We start from the raw sequence: 17463 nt of genomic DNA on the forward strand, positions 1-17463 counted from the left end.
GGACAACAGATTTGAGGAGGGGGGTGATTGCTCCAGGAAAGGCAAACATTTGCTCTTCCTGGCTGAAGATAATCCCTTCTTGCGACTTCCCAGACCTTCTGAGATGTTAATGTGGCTATTTCCCTAAGGCATGTGAACATGTCTTGTCGCTTTGCCAGTAATGGCGGGCAAGCTAGGAGTCTGGCCAGGGGTCATTCAAGGGTTATCATGGATTCCAAAATTTATATGAAACCAGCATGGGTAACAATGCCTTCTCATGATGTGGGCAAAATATGACAGCCTCAGTTTAGTTATCTTTGGCCCTGTCCAGATGGACCATTTTGTACGTACTCTGTATGTACTAGGGTTGCCTGAGGGCGTCTCTTTTAGACGCCCGCAACCCTGGTATGTACGGAGTACTACAAAATGGCGGCACCCTGTTCACACGGGTGCTGCCATTTTGATGTAACAGCCACGTCACGTCCAAATGGTGCAGCGTGGCCATTACGTCTTGGTGCCGCTGAAGGGCACTTGTGGTACCCTTTAAGCAGTGTCAGAAGGAGCTCCGTTTTGGAGCTCCTTCTGCTGTGCGTATCGCTGGCACGGCCTTTAAACAGCCATGCCAGTGATACAGAGAAAGGGGCCAAGTGGCCCCTTTCTCTCTCTCCCCACCACTCTTGAGGTGTCCTTGGGGCATGAGGCCCCAAGGACACCCCCTTTCCAGGCCTCTTCCCTGAGGCCAGGAAAAGCGGTGGATCGGGGCCTCTGGGGCTGCCACTGTGGCAGCTCAGGCCCTGATCCGTTGGGGAAAGGGGCGTGTGCGGTCTGTACACTGCCTTTGCCTCCAGGGAAGTTTCAGGCCTGATCTGTTCTAAGGCTCATTTATTTGTTCTTTGTCCACAGTATCTTCAGCACTCTTCTCCAAAGTCTTACTTTGTTATTATGTGCCTTCATGTTTTCTACAACTTAGAGCAAATCTATCCTAAGGCTTTCCTGTCAAGAATTATCCAAGAGTTTGCCTCTGCCTTTCTCTTAGGCTGAGAGACCAGGACTTATCGAAAGTCACCCAGTGGGTTACATGGCTGAGCAGGGGTCCAAACCCTGGTCTCCTCCTTAATCCAATTCTGAAAGCAGTATACAGGTTGAACCTCTCTTATCCAAAATGCTTGGGACCAGTAGTGTTTTGGAGGTTTTTTATTTCAGAATACCTGTATTCACATATACATACATAATGAGATATCTTGGAGATGGGACCCAAGTTTATTATTATTATGTTTCATATACACATATAGCCTGACAGTAATTTTATACAGTTGGCCCTCCCCATTTGTGGCTTTGATTTTTGTGGATTTGATTATTCATGGATTTGATTGATATGTTCTCCCTAGGAATTTCTAGGTCCTCCAGTGTAACTCTGCCAGAAGCTGACCACAGGGTCACACTGGAAGACCTAGAGATTCTTAGAGAAAACACTTCTTTAGGCATTTGTAAGTGTAGATGTTGGCCATAGAGTTGCAGGAACTAGAGATTCCTAAAGAGGTGTTCTCTCAGGTTAAAGAAAGTAGTTTTTTATTAGTGTTTTTTTTCACTTTCATAGGAATCCTGCACCCTTCACCCCAGTGAAAGTGTGACCCACCATACAATATTTTAAATAATTTTGTGCATGAAACAAAGTTTGTGTTCATTGAACCGCCAGAAAACAAAGGTGTCATTATCTCAGCCCCCCATGAAAAACATTTGGGTTTTTAGAATATTTTGGAATTCTGGATAAGGGAAACACAATCTGTATCACACTGGCTCCTTAAAAAAAGCTCTAACTGCTAGTAACCACAACAGGGATGGAAATCATGTGAGAGCTGCAAATCTAACAATTTTTGGAGCATTTCAGTTTCCATCTCTGCTCTGAAACTCTGAAGGAGAATTTTAATATTCTAGAATGGGGGACAAAAAAATCTACAAAACCTGGAAAACCATCAAACAGTGGTGTCCTGAGGAAAGGGACATGGCCGTCTGGAGAACCAGACTGGGACTCAATCAGGGATGGATTTGACCTTCAAGCCCAAGGTTCTTCATCTCTGATGTAGACAGAACATTATATATGAAAGGATCCTTTGTACCAACAGCCATTGTGATGTGGTGGTTTGAGTACTGGACTCAGACTTCCAGAGACCAGGCTTCCAATCCCTGCTCAGTAATGGAAACCCACTGGGTGACACTGGGTAAGGCATGCTTTCTAAACCTGAGGGGAAGGTGGTGGGAAACTATCTCTGTATTAAACTTGCCAAAAACAAACCATTGTTTTAGCTTTTTCCGACAGTGACCATCTCCAGAAGTACTGAACTGGTTATTCCATAGCTGAGGATGACAGAACACACCACATCATGTGGATAAGGAGTGCTAGGATGAAAAAGCCTGCCTTATACAGTCCCATTTGCTGTGTAACATGGACCAACCCATTTTAATTTTAATGTAAATCTTATCTGATTTTAACCTCCTATGGTCCAAGAACTAATACAATAAATGTTATTCTAATTCTGGCCACCACATTGGGTCAAAAGTTATGTGCTGCACCTTCATATGTCTTTACACAGATGAGGAACCATTTCCCTGAATTTGGAACAAGTTTGTTACTCACACGAAAGGAGAAAGAACCGACTGGAGCTGATAAATTAAGATAACATCTTTAAGTCTAGCCATTCTTTCTTCAAGTCTTACTTGGCACTATTGCAGATTGCTAGTAAACTGTTTCCAGTTCTGTGATGATCAGATCCATTTGAGATTAATTGCCTTAATAGATTTTAGAAGTATTTATGTTGGAAGTCCATCTTGTTGCAGCTGGTAATAATTTTTGTCTGTGTCGGTTGCTCAATGATCCCAGCTATTTGTCATTTCTAGGACCCTAAAACACTACACAACCAGTTCAACCCGCCTGCAGTGAGTGGGCTTCCTTTTCTCAAATACTCATTGCTCCACATCTACATGGCAAATCTCCTTCAAAGAGAAAAGAGACCTACAGAATTAGTTTGCAATCCAGCACAAGGGTTTTAAAGACAAAAAATAAAAGTTTAATAAAATAAAATAAAACAAGCCTGGGAAGCAGGCTGGAACCTAAAGGTATGTGCGCTAAAATTTGCTGGCTGGATTTCAGGTAGCATATTTACAGTATGAAGTGAACTCTTGATGAACATTTCTGGAATTTAAGAAGGGGTGGGTGGTAGTTGTGATACTCTGGATTTACTGTGAAAATGAAAGAAATAATTCAGTTCCTTGCAGTCTATAAACAGCTTCGACAAGAATGGGAAGAAGAACCAGGGTTTAAAAAGTAGGCTGTAGCAAAGATGTACACATAATATGGTATAGTGGTTTGAGTGTTGGTGTAGAACTCACAGGGACTAGAGTTCAAATTCCTGCTCTCAGACATGAAAGTTCACTTGGTGATCCTGAGCAAGTCACACTCTTAGCCTCAGTGGAAGGTAATGGCAAATCTCCTTCAAATAAATCTTGCCCCCCAAAACCCTATGATATGCTCACACTAACTAGTAGGCATATAACAAATGAAGCAATATTTCCTGCCATACAAAGTTTAAAAGACAGCCCTGTCAAGTATCTATAATTTTATCCTCCCAAGAACAAACGAGAGCAGGAAACCCCTGTCTCTGCTCAGATACAACAAAATCCAATGCCACCTACTGATCATATTGTGTATTGGCACTATTCACACAGTACTGGTGTGTGTGTGTGTGTAGGGTTGCCATGTCCCGCCCCCCCGGTGGGACAATCCTGCATTTCGTCCCGGTTTCTTCCTGGACCCGGGATTGCCCCGGGTCTGCTGCCACTGCTGGCACCAGCGCCAGCTGTGCTGGCTGTTGCGCACAGCCTTTGTGCTGCACTGTGTTGTACGCAGCACGCACAGCGCACTGCTGCCACCAAGGCCTTTGCACCCATTGCCAGCTTCCTGTTCCCCTGCGCATTCTTGCAAGGCTGCACGCAGGGCTACATAGGAGGAGTTTCTCCTCCTGGGGCTGGCTGGCCAATGGCTGCTGGCAGGGGGTGTGCTGTTGGAGCTCCAGTCTGCCCCCATTGGCCAGCCAACCTCAAGAGGAGGAGCTCCTCCTCTGGTCCCCATGTGGGCCGGCCCAAGCCCGGCAAGGGTGCAGGGGCCAGTGGAGGAGGAGGAGGAGGTAGCAGGAGGAGGAAGGAGGAGGGAGGAAGGAAGGAGGAGGAGGAAGAGGTAGCAGGGGGAGGAAGGAGGAGGGAGGAAGGAAGGAGGAGGAGGGAAGAGGAACAAGAAGAGTAGCAGGAGGAGGAAGAGGGAGGAAGAGTAGCAGAAAGATGAAGAGGGAGGAATAGTAGCAGGAGGAGGAAGAGTAGCAGGAAGAGGGAGGAAGACTAGCAGGAAGATGAAGAGGGAGGAAGAGTAGCAGGAGGAGGAAGAGAAAGAGGGAGGAAGAGGAGCAGGAGGAGGAAGAGGGAGGAAGAGTAGCAGGAGGAGGAAGGGGAAGAGGGAGGAAGAGTAGCAGGAGGAGGAGGAGGAGGAGGAAGAAGAAGAAGAAGAAGAAGAAGAAGAAGAGTAGCAGGAGGAGGAGGAAGAAGAGGAGGAGGATTTCCATTCCATTTGTACAGGTCTGCTTTGTTTTAAGAATGATAGTGGTGGTGGTGATGATGGTGGTGATGATATCAGTCATTTTCTGAGGCATGCATTCACTCTTTCTGAAGGTGAGACAGTGTGACTTTCCAAAGTGCATTTCTGTGTGTTTTTGGTGCTTTTAATGCTAAAAGGTCTGCTTTAACAATGATGATGATGATGATGGTGATATTGATATCAGTCAGCTTCTGAGGTATGGCCAATGTAAGTTGCTCTGATTTTTACAAACACATGCGCAGTGAAGAAAAACCAAAGTACCTTGACCAAGTACACACTTCTGAGAAGTATAGTTGATGCAAGACACTTGAAACCGAGGGCAAATCCACTTCTTGTTAAACCACCTTGACATATTCAATATGCATAGCCATGTGAACCCATGTTCAGTGTGAAACTAAGGCGGGATACAAACCGCCATATAGTACGTATAGGATACGTACTAGGGTTAGGAAGGGGCGGTGCTTCCGCACCCCCCTAACCCTAGTACGTATCCTATACGTACAAGATAGCGGTGCCCCTTCTACATGGGCGCCGCCATCTTTACGTACTGGAGCTTCTTTTTTGCTCCGCGCGACAGTCGCGCGGTTTGGCTGCTGCGGCTCCCGCGCAGAGCAAATGGCGGCGGCGGGGGAGCGCCGCAAAGCGGCGGTTTGTACCCCGCCTATGCCTCTGAAATATGCAAGAGGCAATGTTAAAATAAAGCCATGTTCAATGCCCAAATGTGCTGTTTGGAATGGGGGGAGGGGGGTTGGCCAGAAAGGGAAGTACATTTCTGTCATTGTGTAGGAATAATGCCAAAATGTCCTCCATTTTGATCATGCCTAAGAAACATGCATTTATATTATCATTTTTAAAAAATCATCACATTTTTTCGTGTGTCCTCCATTAAAAAAATGTGTTCTACATTTGTCCCAGTTTGGAGGTCCTGACTTATGGCAATCCTGTGTGTGTGTGTGTGTGTGTGTGTGTGTGTGTGTGTGTGTGTGTTTGTTTTGTGTGCCTTCAAGTTGTTCTGACTTATGGTGGCCCTATCATGGGGTTTTCTTGGCACGATTTGTTCAGAGGAGGTTTGTCATTGCCTTCCTCTGAGGCTGAGAGAATGTGACTTGCTCAAGGTCACCCAGCAGGTTTTATGGCTAAACTGGGAATCGAACTCTGGTCTCCAGAGTCGTAGCCCAACACTCAGGCCACTATGCCACACTGGCAATACTGATACTTGTCATTAACTGATTCAAAACACTAGAGCAGTGCTTCCCAGACTTTAATCCTCCAGATGTTTTGGGCTTCAGTTCCCAGAATTCCTGGCAGTTGGCCAACCTGGCTGGGGCTTCTGGGAGTTGAAGCCCAAAACACCCGGAGGACCAATGTTTGGGAACCACTGCACTAGAGGTTAGAAACAACTCATTGCAAATAATGATGTTACCTGCAGCGGGATATGAAGGAGAGAGATGGAGCTGAGGGACTAACAGTATTGTACTTAAAAAGAAGTGTAATGACCTGCAATATCTCTAGTCTTTGTTTTTTCTGTAATTATTAATATTTATTGTGCTCAATGTGTTTAATATTATAGTATGTTGCACGGGGCACTTTTAGGCAATCTGAGGTGAATCAATTGCTGTTGGCTACTATGGGTATTGACAGCTTTGACTACTTTGATCGACAGCATCCCTGTATAAGATATCAGGGACTGAACCTGGCAATTGTTGCATATGAGGCATGTGCTCTGTCACTGATCCTTGGTCTTTCTCTAATGGTTTTGCCATGGACCTATTGTATACTGTGAATCCTGGTATCTGCTGGGATTTGTTTCCAGGATCCTCCATGAATACCAAAATCCATGGATGCCCATTATATACCGTGGGGTAGTATAATAGTGTCCCTTATAAAAATGGCAAAATCGATTTTTTTTTTTTTTGGAATTCATATTTTTAAAAATATTTTCACGCTATGGATGCTTGAATCTGTGGGTATGGAGAACAAACTTTACATATGTGTGGGTATGGGTCAGCTAACTCCATTGCCCTGAAACTGCAGATAATACAGAGTGAGATGTTCTCTTTAGGATTCTCACCAAAAAGCATTTCTCAAGCTTTTTGGGAGCTTTCTCATTGCTGTGTTTTTTAGACCTTTCCCCCCCAACTTACAGCTCACAGATCATGTTGGACTACAACTCTAATCACGAGTGACTATTGTCCACACTGACTAGGGATGATGGGAATTATAGACCAAAGTCTGGAGACTCAAGATTGGGAAACATTGTCCTTGAATGGTCCCAAATGAGTGCCACAATATAATAGAACTTCATTAAAGCTGTAATATGGCTGAAACTGGCCATATTTTTCTTATATATTTTATGGTTCAGTAGTTGTAGGTAAAATTCAGATTGAATGCATTAGAAATTTATGTGTGGAATGTATGTTTTGAATTCTAAATTTGTGACCCTTGGAAGAGATCTGTTAGATCACAGCAAAGTTTTTGTTGTTGTTGTTGTTTCCTGTGCAACTCTGTTAATGGAGACTTTTCCCATGGAAAGGTCTTGGGAAAAGTATCAGATACATTTGCAGATGTGCCGCAGCCTTTGCTAGTTCTTGATATATTCAAATTTCTCATGGGGGACTAAGAATGGTCACATACAAATGCTACCCCTTAATGGACAAAACTTCCATATCTGAAATGCCATATATAAATGGTTATATCAATATAAATGTTTATTGCAGCTACAAACTGGCCTTCAGGTGCTGAGACTCATGTAAACTGTATTTACATTTAACACTATTTTATTTATTAACATACTGTACATCAATATTCTACATCAACTGCTTTTTTCTATATATGTAACAAGTAACATCTCCAGGTCTTACCTCCAGTTCAGCTTAACAGCAAGCAGCCACAGGGGGCAAAAGAGGTCTTTTCAGATGCTTTTGGAGTTTTTACAGGAACAAAACCTAAAATAACCAGGGGTTGGGGTTGGGGTTTTTTTTTTGCGCCCCTTTGTGGGCAGCCTAAGGGTGCCTCTACATGTAGAAATAATGCAGTTTGACACCACTTTAAGTGCTGTAGCTCCATCCTCTGGAATGCTTCGATTTGTAGTTTTAAAAGGTCATTAGCCTTCTCTGCCAAAGAGTGCTGGTGCCTCACAAAACTGCAAATCCCAGGATTCTGTAGGATGGCGTCATGGCTGTTAAAGTGGCATTAAACTGCATTATTATTACAGTGTAGATGCACCCCAAGTCTGCCTACCAACTTTGGTCAAACTTGGTTCATCAATGTGAATTCTGGAGGGGAAAATAACCAGGTATATGGAAAAGTGTTTTTTCCCTCCAGAAAGGTTCAAAATGTTAGGGTTTTTTTTTGCTTGGTTCTGTTAGAGAACAGATCAAGTTTGATGGCTGTGCTTCTTAAGCAGGTGGATCTGCATAGCATAACAGTCAGACAGGCACATAGACAATATATAGTTTCCACATTGTGCAAAGTTCTTATTAAAAAAATGTACTAAATGAGTTTCACACCCATCCATCCCACCACTGGATCCAGACATTCACGACATGCACAGCCTCTTGTGATTCAAATGTAACAGAGGAGTACTAGTGCCAAATAACAAAAGAGTGCATTAAAAAAACTTTAACGATACCTTTAAAGGCCTTTTGCCATAAACACCATGACATTTTAAATGGTTAAGATAGAGTAGACTCTGGATGTGATTATTATGCAGTTTGTAAAAATAGTATCTGAAAGCAGCATGTGGTTAAACATATTTTTAAAGGTCAGTCATAGGAAGTTTTAATTACCTTTTTATTTTTCTTTCTATGGGCCAGAAAATAGGTTTTGATGGCCCTTCAGATATTCCATTGGGAAGAACATACAGTATAAGGAAGGAAAAACCCAATTTGTTAAAGGATGAAGCAAAAGTTTGCATGTAAGTGGGATATTGCAAAATGATATTAGATCGATTTGATGAGTAATCTTGAAAAATGTTAGTGAACTGTTTTGCTTCATCATGCCTACCCACCTTTTAGAGGCTGTTCTCCTCCTCCTTTCAGATATATATGGTGCCAGTTTTAATACCCACTGGGTGACCTTGAGCAAGTCACATTCTCTTAGCCTCAGGGGAAGACCATGGCTATCCTTCTCTGAACAAATCTTGCCAAGAAAACCCCATGATAGATTTGCCCTAGGGTTGCCATAAGTCAGAAAGGACTTAAAGGCACACAACAACAACAATACCCCTTTTTACAAGTTGAGGGCTGCTGCCACACTGCAAAATTAATGCAGTTTGACACTGCTTCAATTGTCCTATGGAATCCTGGGGTTTATATTTTGTATTTTGTTGTGGCACCAGAGTTCTCTGACAGAAAGGCTAAAATGTCACAGAACTACAAACCCAGAATTCCATAGTACTGAGCCTTGGTATCATCATCAAACTGCATTATTTCTGCAAGCTAGATGCAGTTAAAGCTAGCTTTTATTATTCCTGAAGAAAAAATGAACATGAAATCGAACTAAGGGACCACAGATGTTAGATGGGGGGGGGGGGGGGGGGGGGAGAGTGGGATTTTTATTTTTACTACTTAGCCTCCTCCTATTCTGTAGAAGAAGAAAAATATACAATGCTAAATTCATTTTGCAGTATTTGAAACCTTCATAGTTATGGTTCAATGAGCCATACAGTGGTACCCCGGGTTACGAAAGTAATCCGTTCCGCGGAGCCCTTCGTAACCCGAAATCTTTCGCAAGCCGAAATTGCCATAGGTGCTAGCGCTGGAAGCCGCGATTCCGTGTGAAAAAGCGCCGAAAAGCACCAAAAATTTTTTTCGTAACCCGAAAAAAAAAACGTAACCCGAAACAGTTTTTTCTAATGGATTTTTTTCGTAACCCGGAAATTTCGTAAGGCGGTGATTTCGTATCCCGGGGTACCACTGTAAAACTCACTGGGCGATCTTAGGCTAGGCATTCTCCCCTAGTTTCACCTACCTTACAGGGCTGTTGTGAGGTTAAACGGTGGGGGAACCATGTACATCACCTTGAACTCACTAATCTAAAAGTGAAATATAAACCAAAAGTGAAGTGTAACAAAAAATTCAACAGCTATAATACTAGAGGCATTGAGATATTCATGACTGGATAAGAGGTGGGTGGGAAGATGCAACAAAATTAGTAAAATCAAGATGGGCGTGAAAAGGGGTTCCTGGTGATATGTGCTAAGAAAGCAGCAAAGTAGAAAAGAGGGAGGAAACTAAATTGACACATAGTAATAAATCTAAATGCAGATACTATGTCACCAAATGATGGAGGAAAGGTGGGGAGCAGCTTTATACAAATAGTGTGTCACGTGGAACAGACTATGATTGATAGTATGTTCAACTAGCATGCTTCATAATACTTTTTGGAAAACACAACAGGTTCACCCACATGTATCCTTAAACTGTAGAAATGTTTGCCTTTCTAATAGTGACCTGATATGTACAGGTGACAATAGTTTGTTGGTCACCCTTGTTTTCCTTTTCAAAACTGTGCTAGAGTAGTCTTCCTCAATGTGTTCAAGGGATTGATTTGGCCTACAGCAACCATCAGATCCATCTCGCATAGTTAACAATCAGAAATGTTGGGGGTTGTAGGGTAAAATATCTGGAGGAACCCCACATTGTGTTGCATGGAGTTAGAATCGTGGAAATCAGCTTTCACATGGAGGGACAGATAGAAGCACAGAGTCACCGTTTGTATATTTATAAATATATTTCTTTGAATTCATATTTTTGGTTCTCTTTCACAGAGGAAGACCCAAGAGTATATAGAAGGCAAAATAAACAGATTACAGCATTAACGAGTGAATGGAATAATGTTAAAGAAAGCTCTCTCATTAATGAGCATTGCAGATTGCTCTGCAATCCTTTATTTGAGAATGGGAATTACGGTTTTAACTGTGCTGTTTTTCTCTTTCTAGGTCAAGCAGGTGTTGGTGAATGTGGGGGAGCAATTACAGCCTCAGAGAACAGAACATGAGCTGCCTGAGTGATTTCTGTATGGACAGCTGTGCAAGGAGCCAAACATGAAGTCCTCGTTGCTTCCTTCCTCTTCTTGCCGGATTCTCCAGAGCACCTGTTTTCACTCTTAGTTATAAAAGCCATTCTGTTATTTTGACCAAACAGGGGGGAAAAGAGAGAACTGTGTTTTATTTAAAAGAAAAAAAAATTTTTGGCTCCCTGTGTATATATACACTGTTTCTGCCAGCATGATTGTTGGTGAAGTCATCAGACACTCTGATCCTCAAAGACACATTGATCAAGTTTCGGTCACTCAACCCAGGAACCAATTCCTCACATAATGGGATCCAAAAGTGCCCACAATGCCCATCACTCCAGAGAATGCGGTGTTGTTTCTTCCCATCCTTTATCAATGGCTGCAAAACCACCTGAGGGGGGAAGTGGAAGAGCCAGAACAGAGGCTCTGCCATTCTGCCATCAAGAAGCTGAGAGAATATATCCAGCTGAATTTCCCAGTGGATGAAGGCAAACTACATCATGGTATGAGTCCTGTGGATGCTGAGATTTGTACTGTTTACCTCACCAAGGATCCAGGGAAAGTGGAGTCTCTTGGCCTAAGCTTTGGGAACATCCCTGCTTTGGGGGACTATGGAGAGAAGCGGAGAATTGGGAAAAAAAAGAAGGGCCATAAGGGTCCCGTACTTGATGTTGGAAGTATCTGGGTCACAGACTTGAAAAAAAACAGCCCAGCAGGGAAATGTGGAAAAGTTCGCTTGCGAGATGAGATCCTTTCACTGAATGGACAATTGATGGTCGGGGTGGATATCAGTGGTGCTAGGTAAGAAGCTGTAAACAGACTTTGAGTAGATTTGAGTTGCAATAAATATTATATCAGAATTGGTGCATAATATGATAAAGCATGGGCAAGAAACCTGAAGCCCTCCAGATTTTGCAATATACAGCTCTCATCATCTTTGACTGTGGGCTGTTCCTCTGAATCAAATAACATGTGGAGGCCATAGGTTCCCCAACAAGGCTACACTTTGCTGAGTAATGTTTTAAAGTATCAATGCAGTTGGCTCTCCACATTTGAGGCTTTGACTTTGGTGGATTTGATTATCTGAAGACTTGATTAATACTTTCTCTCTAGGAATCTTTAGGTCCTCCAATGCAACTCTGTTGGAATCTGATCATAGAGTTGAGCTAGACAACCTAGAAGTTCCTAGAGAAAACAGTTCTTTAGGCATTTGTAGGACCTCCAACATGATTCTGTGGTTAATTTCTGGCAGATGTGATCATAGAGGAGGACCTGGAGATTCCTAGAGAGGTGTTCTCTCAGGTAAAAATTGTTTTTTTTTATTTGTGGTTTTCCCACATTCATGAGGGTCCTTCACCCCTAACCCCAGCAAATGTGGAGGGACCACTGTATATACAAGAATCTGTGTATATGAAAAATAATATTTACAGTAAAGCTATCAATATGTACAGCACAACAGTGTTCTTTAGCTAGGGATGGCTCGTGACTCTTTTCTTATTGGAACAAACAATCCATTCTAGGTTTTAATCAAAACTGTAATTTCGAGAAGTAACATTTTATCTCTAAGATCTAAACACTCCCCCCAGCACTTTGCGCCTAATGTCCTCTCAGCTGGAATAAATCATGCAAAACAACAAAAATCATAGCCTCTGTTAGAAGGAGCAAAACTTATGCTAATATACTTAATCTATGTAGTTTGTAGAAGTCACAGGACTTCTTGAAAATGTAGCGAAGAACCAAACATAAGCAGTGGGTATATGCACCCTGAGTTTAATTGACAAGTCATAAATTTCTGGTTTTTAACTTTCTGCAATGGTTGTTCGGCTAGCATCAGGGGTCTGAAGTATGGGTCTTGTTAGCAAAAGTGAGGCTACAGCTGAAAATGTTTTCAGAGACCATCCGCAGATGTTTTGAGGTAAAGAATCAAAACATCACTAACTCCTCTCCACCACCATGTATTGCTGAGCCTTTGCAGCTACATAAACAATTGGTGCAGATGCTGGATGTAAAGATGGGAAAGAATTGGATGAGATCTATGTGCTAATACTTCTTAACCCACCCCCCTTGTGTTTGAATTTTCTAAATATCAGAGGTGGGAGTGGTAAATCCCAGTGGATTTCCACCAATCACTGTGCTAGTTGGTGTTAAGCCCTGTAAGAATCAGGTAGGATTAGATATATTTCATTGATGGAATTTTAAGTGTGGCTGTATGGCAAACATGTGATGGTCGTGGGAGAAATTATTTTGGCGGAAAGGAGTAAGAATCATTCCAGCTGCTTCTAATATCCGCTGGTTTGCAAGAAGAAAATGTTTCACACAAAAGATTGTCAAGTCTTCTAAACCACCAGGACTCATTTGCTTCCTCTTGGCTTGGCGATTAACCTAAATCTTGGGTTCCTATCTTCCCACTGATTGGAACAGGGGAGAGAGTTTCAAAACAGGCTCATATTTCTCCTTTGCATACAAGTGCCCCTCTATCTAATATTAAACCATGTTTCATTTTAGTGTCATGGTTGATTCCTTGTTAAAAAAAAATTCCATGGGGAGGGAATTACCACATTTATCTGCTGCAGTAAAGGCAACTGCAGTAAAAACAACTGTCTTGTGACACCTTAAAGACTAATGCATTTTATTTGGCATAAACTGTCTTAGACTGTAGCCCACTCTACAAGAATCACTCATGGAAGCAGGGGGAAATATTTTGGATTATAGCTACCAGTGACCATATTGACTGAGAGGTTGCAGCCATCAGTGGCTATGGAGGTTACAGCATGGCAGTGAGCACACTGACAAACAAAGGTTTGGATAGAATGCAGGCCACAACTTTATTGGCTAAAGCTGAAAAACAGCTGGCTTGGCATGGGACACAGATACCAAGATCAGGCAGTCTCTCTGATCTCCGATCTGGTGAAGCTGCCCCCCCCCCACTTTCTTGCTGGAAGGAACACCCAGGAGTAGTGATGTAGACTTGAGTCAGTTGACTAGGGCCTAAGTTGGACTCAGTCGCTTCAATGATTTGATTTGGCAAAAATGATACACTAACTTGACATGACACTTGTATATTTTTAGTGACAGATTTGCTGGTGCCATTCACTTCGAGCAGCAGGCAAGATCCACCCCACAAAGTGCTGGTCTCATTTTTTGGAAGGGAAAAGTAAATGTGTTAGACAATGGGCTTGAGGTAGAAGGATCCTTCTAAACTTTTGAAAAGCTTTAGAAGGCTCCTCTGATGTGCAGTGGGGACAGCCTGCCAGGCAGACTTCAACCCCTGCCTCAAGTCCATTGTCTAACGCACTCGCTGTTTCTTCCAAAAATGCCTCCAGCCTTCTTTTTGGCATTAAAAGTTGGCTTCCAGGCTTGAAACTTGATTTGAGACTTGACTTGAAAGTATCTTGCAAGGACTTGAGACTCGACTTGAGACTTGCAGGTTGAGACTTGAGACTTAATTTGAGACATGGACTGAAAGACATGAATACACTAGGAGTGATGTGGCCAGGATATGACGTGGGTGCAAACTATTGTGTGGTTTTCCTGTCACCAGGGGCTGAGGCAGGCACATCCCAAGATGGATATGATTAAACAGCCTCAACCCCAAAGTCTCTTACAGAGACTCCTCATTAACCATAGCCATGGGTCCTTTGGCCCATTCACTTTTATCCTGAGCAGGAGGTACCTGAGTGAAAACTTTCAAAAGCAGGTTGTCTTGCTCAGCCCTGCCTCTGGACTGCCAGCTAATCTTGCATGTGATTGGCCAGCTTCTTGCGCCATTCTCAGGACCCTGTGAAAGCAAGTGAAGTCTTCCAGAAGAAGATGTCACCATATGGGTGCTTCTGCCCCACCTCTTGGGCACAAATGAAACTGCCAGATGAGTCTGGGGACCCATTATTCTGGAAGCTGCAGCCCACCAAAATAATTCTCCAAACTCTGTGGTAGCTGATGAAATGAGCTATACTCTACAAAATTCTTCTACAAAATAAATATTAAGCCAAATAACACATTATGTTTTAAGACAAGGGCAGATAAAGCGCTACAATTGGGCTACAGCATGGGTCTGCTTGTGGCTTCCTGAACTCTTCACCCCCCACTTTTCCTTTACTTTAACCCCCTTTGGTGATTTTAGGACCATGATTACTTTTTCTAAGTTTGGAAGTGAGTAGAAAGTGCAAAACAGGTTTGGCAAAGGTGGGGCAATGTGTAGAGCCTGAAAAAGCATGTCATTGGCCATTCATTGGGTTCTAGTTGGTGAAAAAGTGCAACTGAAGGATGCAGAGGGTTGAACGTATGTGTATATGTGGCTGCCTGGGGTCCCTGGGGGATAGGGTTGCAGGTCAATACTATCTCAGGCCCTGAGATTTCAGTGTCTCTCAGGGATGAGATGACCACTTGTGATGTGACAGAGATGGGCTCTGGTGATGTCATTAAGCATAATACCTTAAATGTTAATTCCATTTACACTGACGTTATTATTTAAATTTTTTAAAAAATAGGAACTCTAACAAGAAACAAAAATATACATAAAGTTGGCCATACCAGTGGAGGTTCTGTTCTGCCCTCACCTGTGGATACTAAACATTGTGGGCCCTCAAGTGCCGTTATTCTCTATGGATTCATCATGTGCATGCAACTGCACTAGCGCAGCTGCATGTATGTGTCACTATTGAGGATAACAGGCCAGGGCTATATGTGGATGTTCTAATCCATGGATGGTTAGCCCATTGATATGGAAATCCAACTGTACACACAATTTTCAAGGCAGTGCTCTCACTCTGAGATTCTTTCTGCTTCATCCTGAGGACTGGAGAAGATAAGACCAGGCTTTGAGATCTGGGAACTTGGGGGGGGGGGGGTGGGCCCCAGCTGCTTTAAGACGGTCACTCACTTTTGTTTTGTTTACGTAGGTGCAGTATAGACCGCCGAAAAATGGCGGCCTGCTGGTGCCTGTTTTTCCTCCGGAGAGAAGCTGCAGCTGCCAAACCACGTGGCTTCCCTGTGGAGGAAAATGAACCCGTGAAAAGCAGGTTCTTTTAAAGCCGCAGGGGCAGCATAATAAGTGCACCACCGGCACACTCATTACGTACACACCATGCAGTGATGTGCAAACACCGCAGAGCACTTATGTAACAATGGTGGCACCCATGCATACAGGGTGCCACCGTTATTACACTGTACGTATGTACTAGGGCTAGGGACTGTGCGGTTGCCGCGCAGTCCCTAACCCTAGTATCAGCCCTGGTACACCGCTTATTGGCAGTATGTACCAGGCTGTAAATTGCTTCTTCCATAGCTAAGATGATTCCCACCTAGAAAATTTCACAGCATCAGAGAAATGGTTGTTTATTGCTCCAACACGTCAATTGATTTGTCCATTCCCATGGGTAGTTGCTGTTCCATACTTCTACACTTGATCTTAGTCAAAAGGCCGAAAAGCGATGCTGTTCCATACTTCTAATCTGGTATTATTAATCTTGATGATCTACCAATGAAGGTGTGGCTCACTGCGGACACTCATAGATGAAACTACAGAATGTACAATCCATGCCACTATTATCACTGAACAATGACTAGTAGCAGCTAGAAAAGTATTTGGTTTTTTTCTGATGATACTTCTGTGACTGGTGGATTAGAAAGATGGTCTTTTGTTGGGAACTGAAATGGATGGCACGTAAAGACTTTGCAAGTGGCCACCTCAGAACAGAATGAGGACACAGATGACCTATGGGTAGCTCACATTGGGTAGCTTCTCAACTTCATTGTTAGCTTTCTCTTAAAAAATTATACATTATATGGAAACACACACTTTTAATGAAATGCGTTGCCGGAGCGTATACTCCAGTACATCCACTCCTGGCTTTTACTGCTATCAGGCAACAACTTTTATGAAGCACCTGGCCTCTTTTGTGAGGGACAGAATCATCTGATTCCCCAGACCTCCCTCTGGGGAATACTATGGTGTGCCACAATAAAAGTCAAGGCAATTGTCAGGCAAAATTGCAAAGTATTCCTGGATTTGAATATCAAGATGGAGACAATGAAGAAAGGACAAGAGAAGGAATAATGTGATAGTATAGGATGTATAAGCACGTTTTTTTGTGGGTTTTTCGGGCTAGGTGTCCATGTTCTAGAAGAGTTTCTTCCTGGCATTTCACCAGCATCTGTGGCTGGCATCTTCAGAGAATGCTTGCCTGGAATAAGTTGGGTGTATATACACTGGATCCTTGTTATCCACTGGGGTTTAGTTCCAAGATCCCCTGTGTATAACAAAATCTGTTTATGCTAAAGTCCCATTCAATATAATGGCATTGCAAAATGGTGTCCTTTATAAAAAATGGAAAATCAAGGTTTGATATTTGAAATTTATACTTTTTTTGAACATATTCAAACTGTGTATGCTTGAATCCGTGTATAAAAAATCCATGTATAAGAAGGGCCGACTGTATACTGTGTGAGCCTGGGAATGCAGGAGTGATTTGCATGTGTATTGTTCTGTTGCTGATGGCAGTCCTCAGGCTGGGAGGCTAATGCAAAAGAGGATTAGTGTCTGCTAATTGGTGATCATTATCTGCTGGGAAAGCCCCTGACTCTCAGTGGTTTCCCATTGCATTTGCTGAGTCCTTCTTTTGCTATTCCTCAGGACTGGTAGCCAAATTTTGTTCACTTTAAGGGTTTCTTCTTTCTGGTTGAAATTATCCAGATGTTTGTGGATTTCAATGGCTTCCCTGTGCATCCTGACATGGTAGTGGTTGGCATGGCCCAGAATTTCAGTGTTTCAGAACCATTTGAACAACATCCACCCCAACATCTAATTCACTATGGAAAAAGAAAAG

General features: G+C 42.9%; 1 protein-coding gene across 1 annotated transcript in view; it reads left to right on the top strand.

The window, feature by feature from the left end:
• The window catches only part of PDZD2 (PDZ domain containing 2), a 403520-nt gene that overhangs the window by 112427 nt on the left and 273630 nt on the right, over positions 1-17463 (top strand). Inside the window, exon 4 of the mRNA XM_042447846.1 lies at positions 10563-11440. Within this exon, the coding sequence (XP_042303780.1) occupies positions 10965-11440 (476 nt within the window). The 5' untranslated portion in view covers positions 10563-10964. The remainder of the gene's footprint in view (positions 1-10562; positions 11441-17463) is intronic.

Source organism: Sceloporus undulatus, chromosome 2, assembly GCF_019175285.1.
Source record: "Sceloporus undulatus isolate JIND9_A2432 ecotype Alabama chromosome 2, SceUnd_v1.1, whole genome shotgun sequence".
Taxonomy (NCBI): domain Eukaryota; kingdom Metazoa; phylum Chordata; class Lepidosauria; order Squamata; family Phrynosomatidae; genus Sceloporus; species Sceloporus undulatus.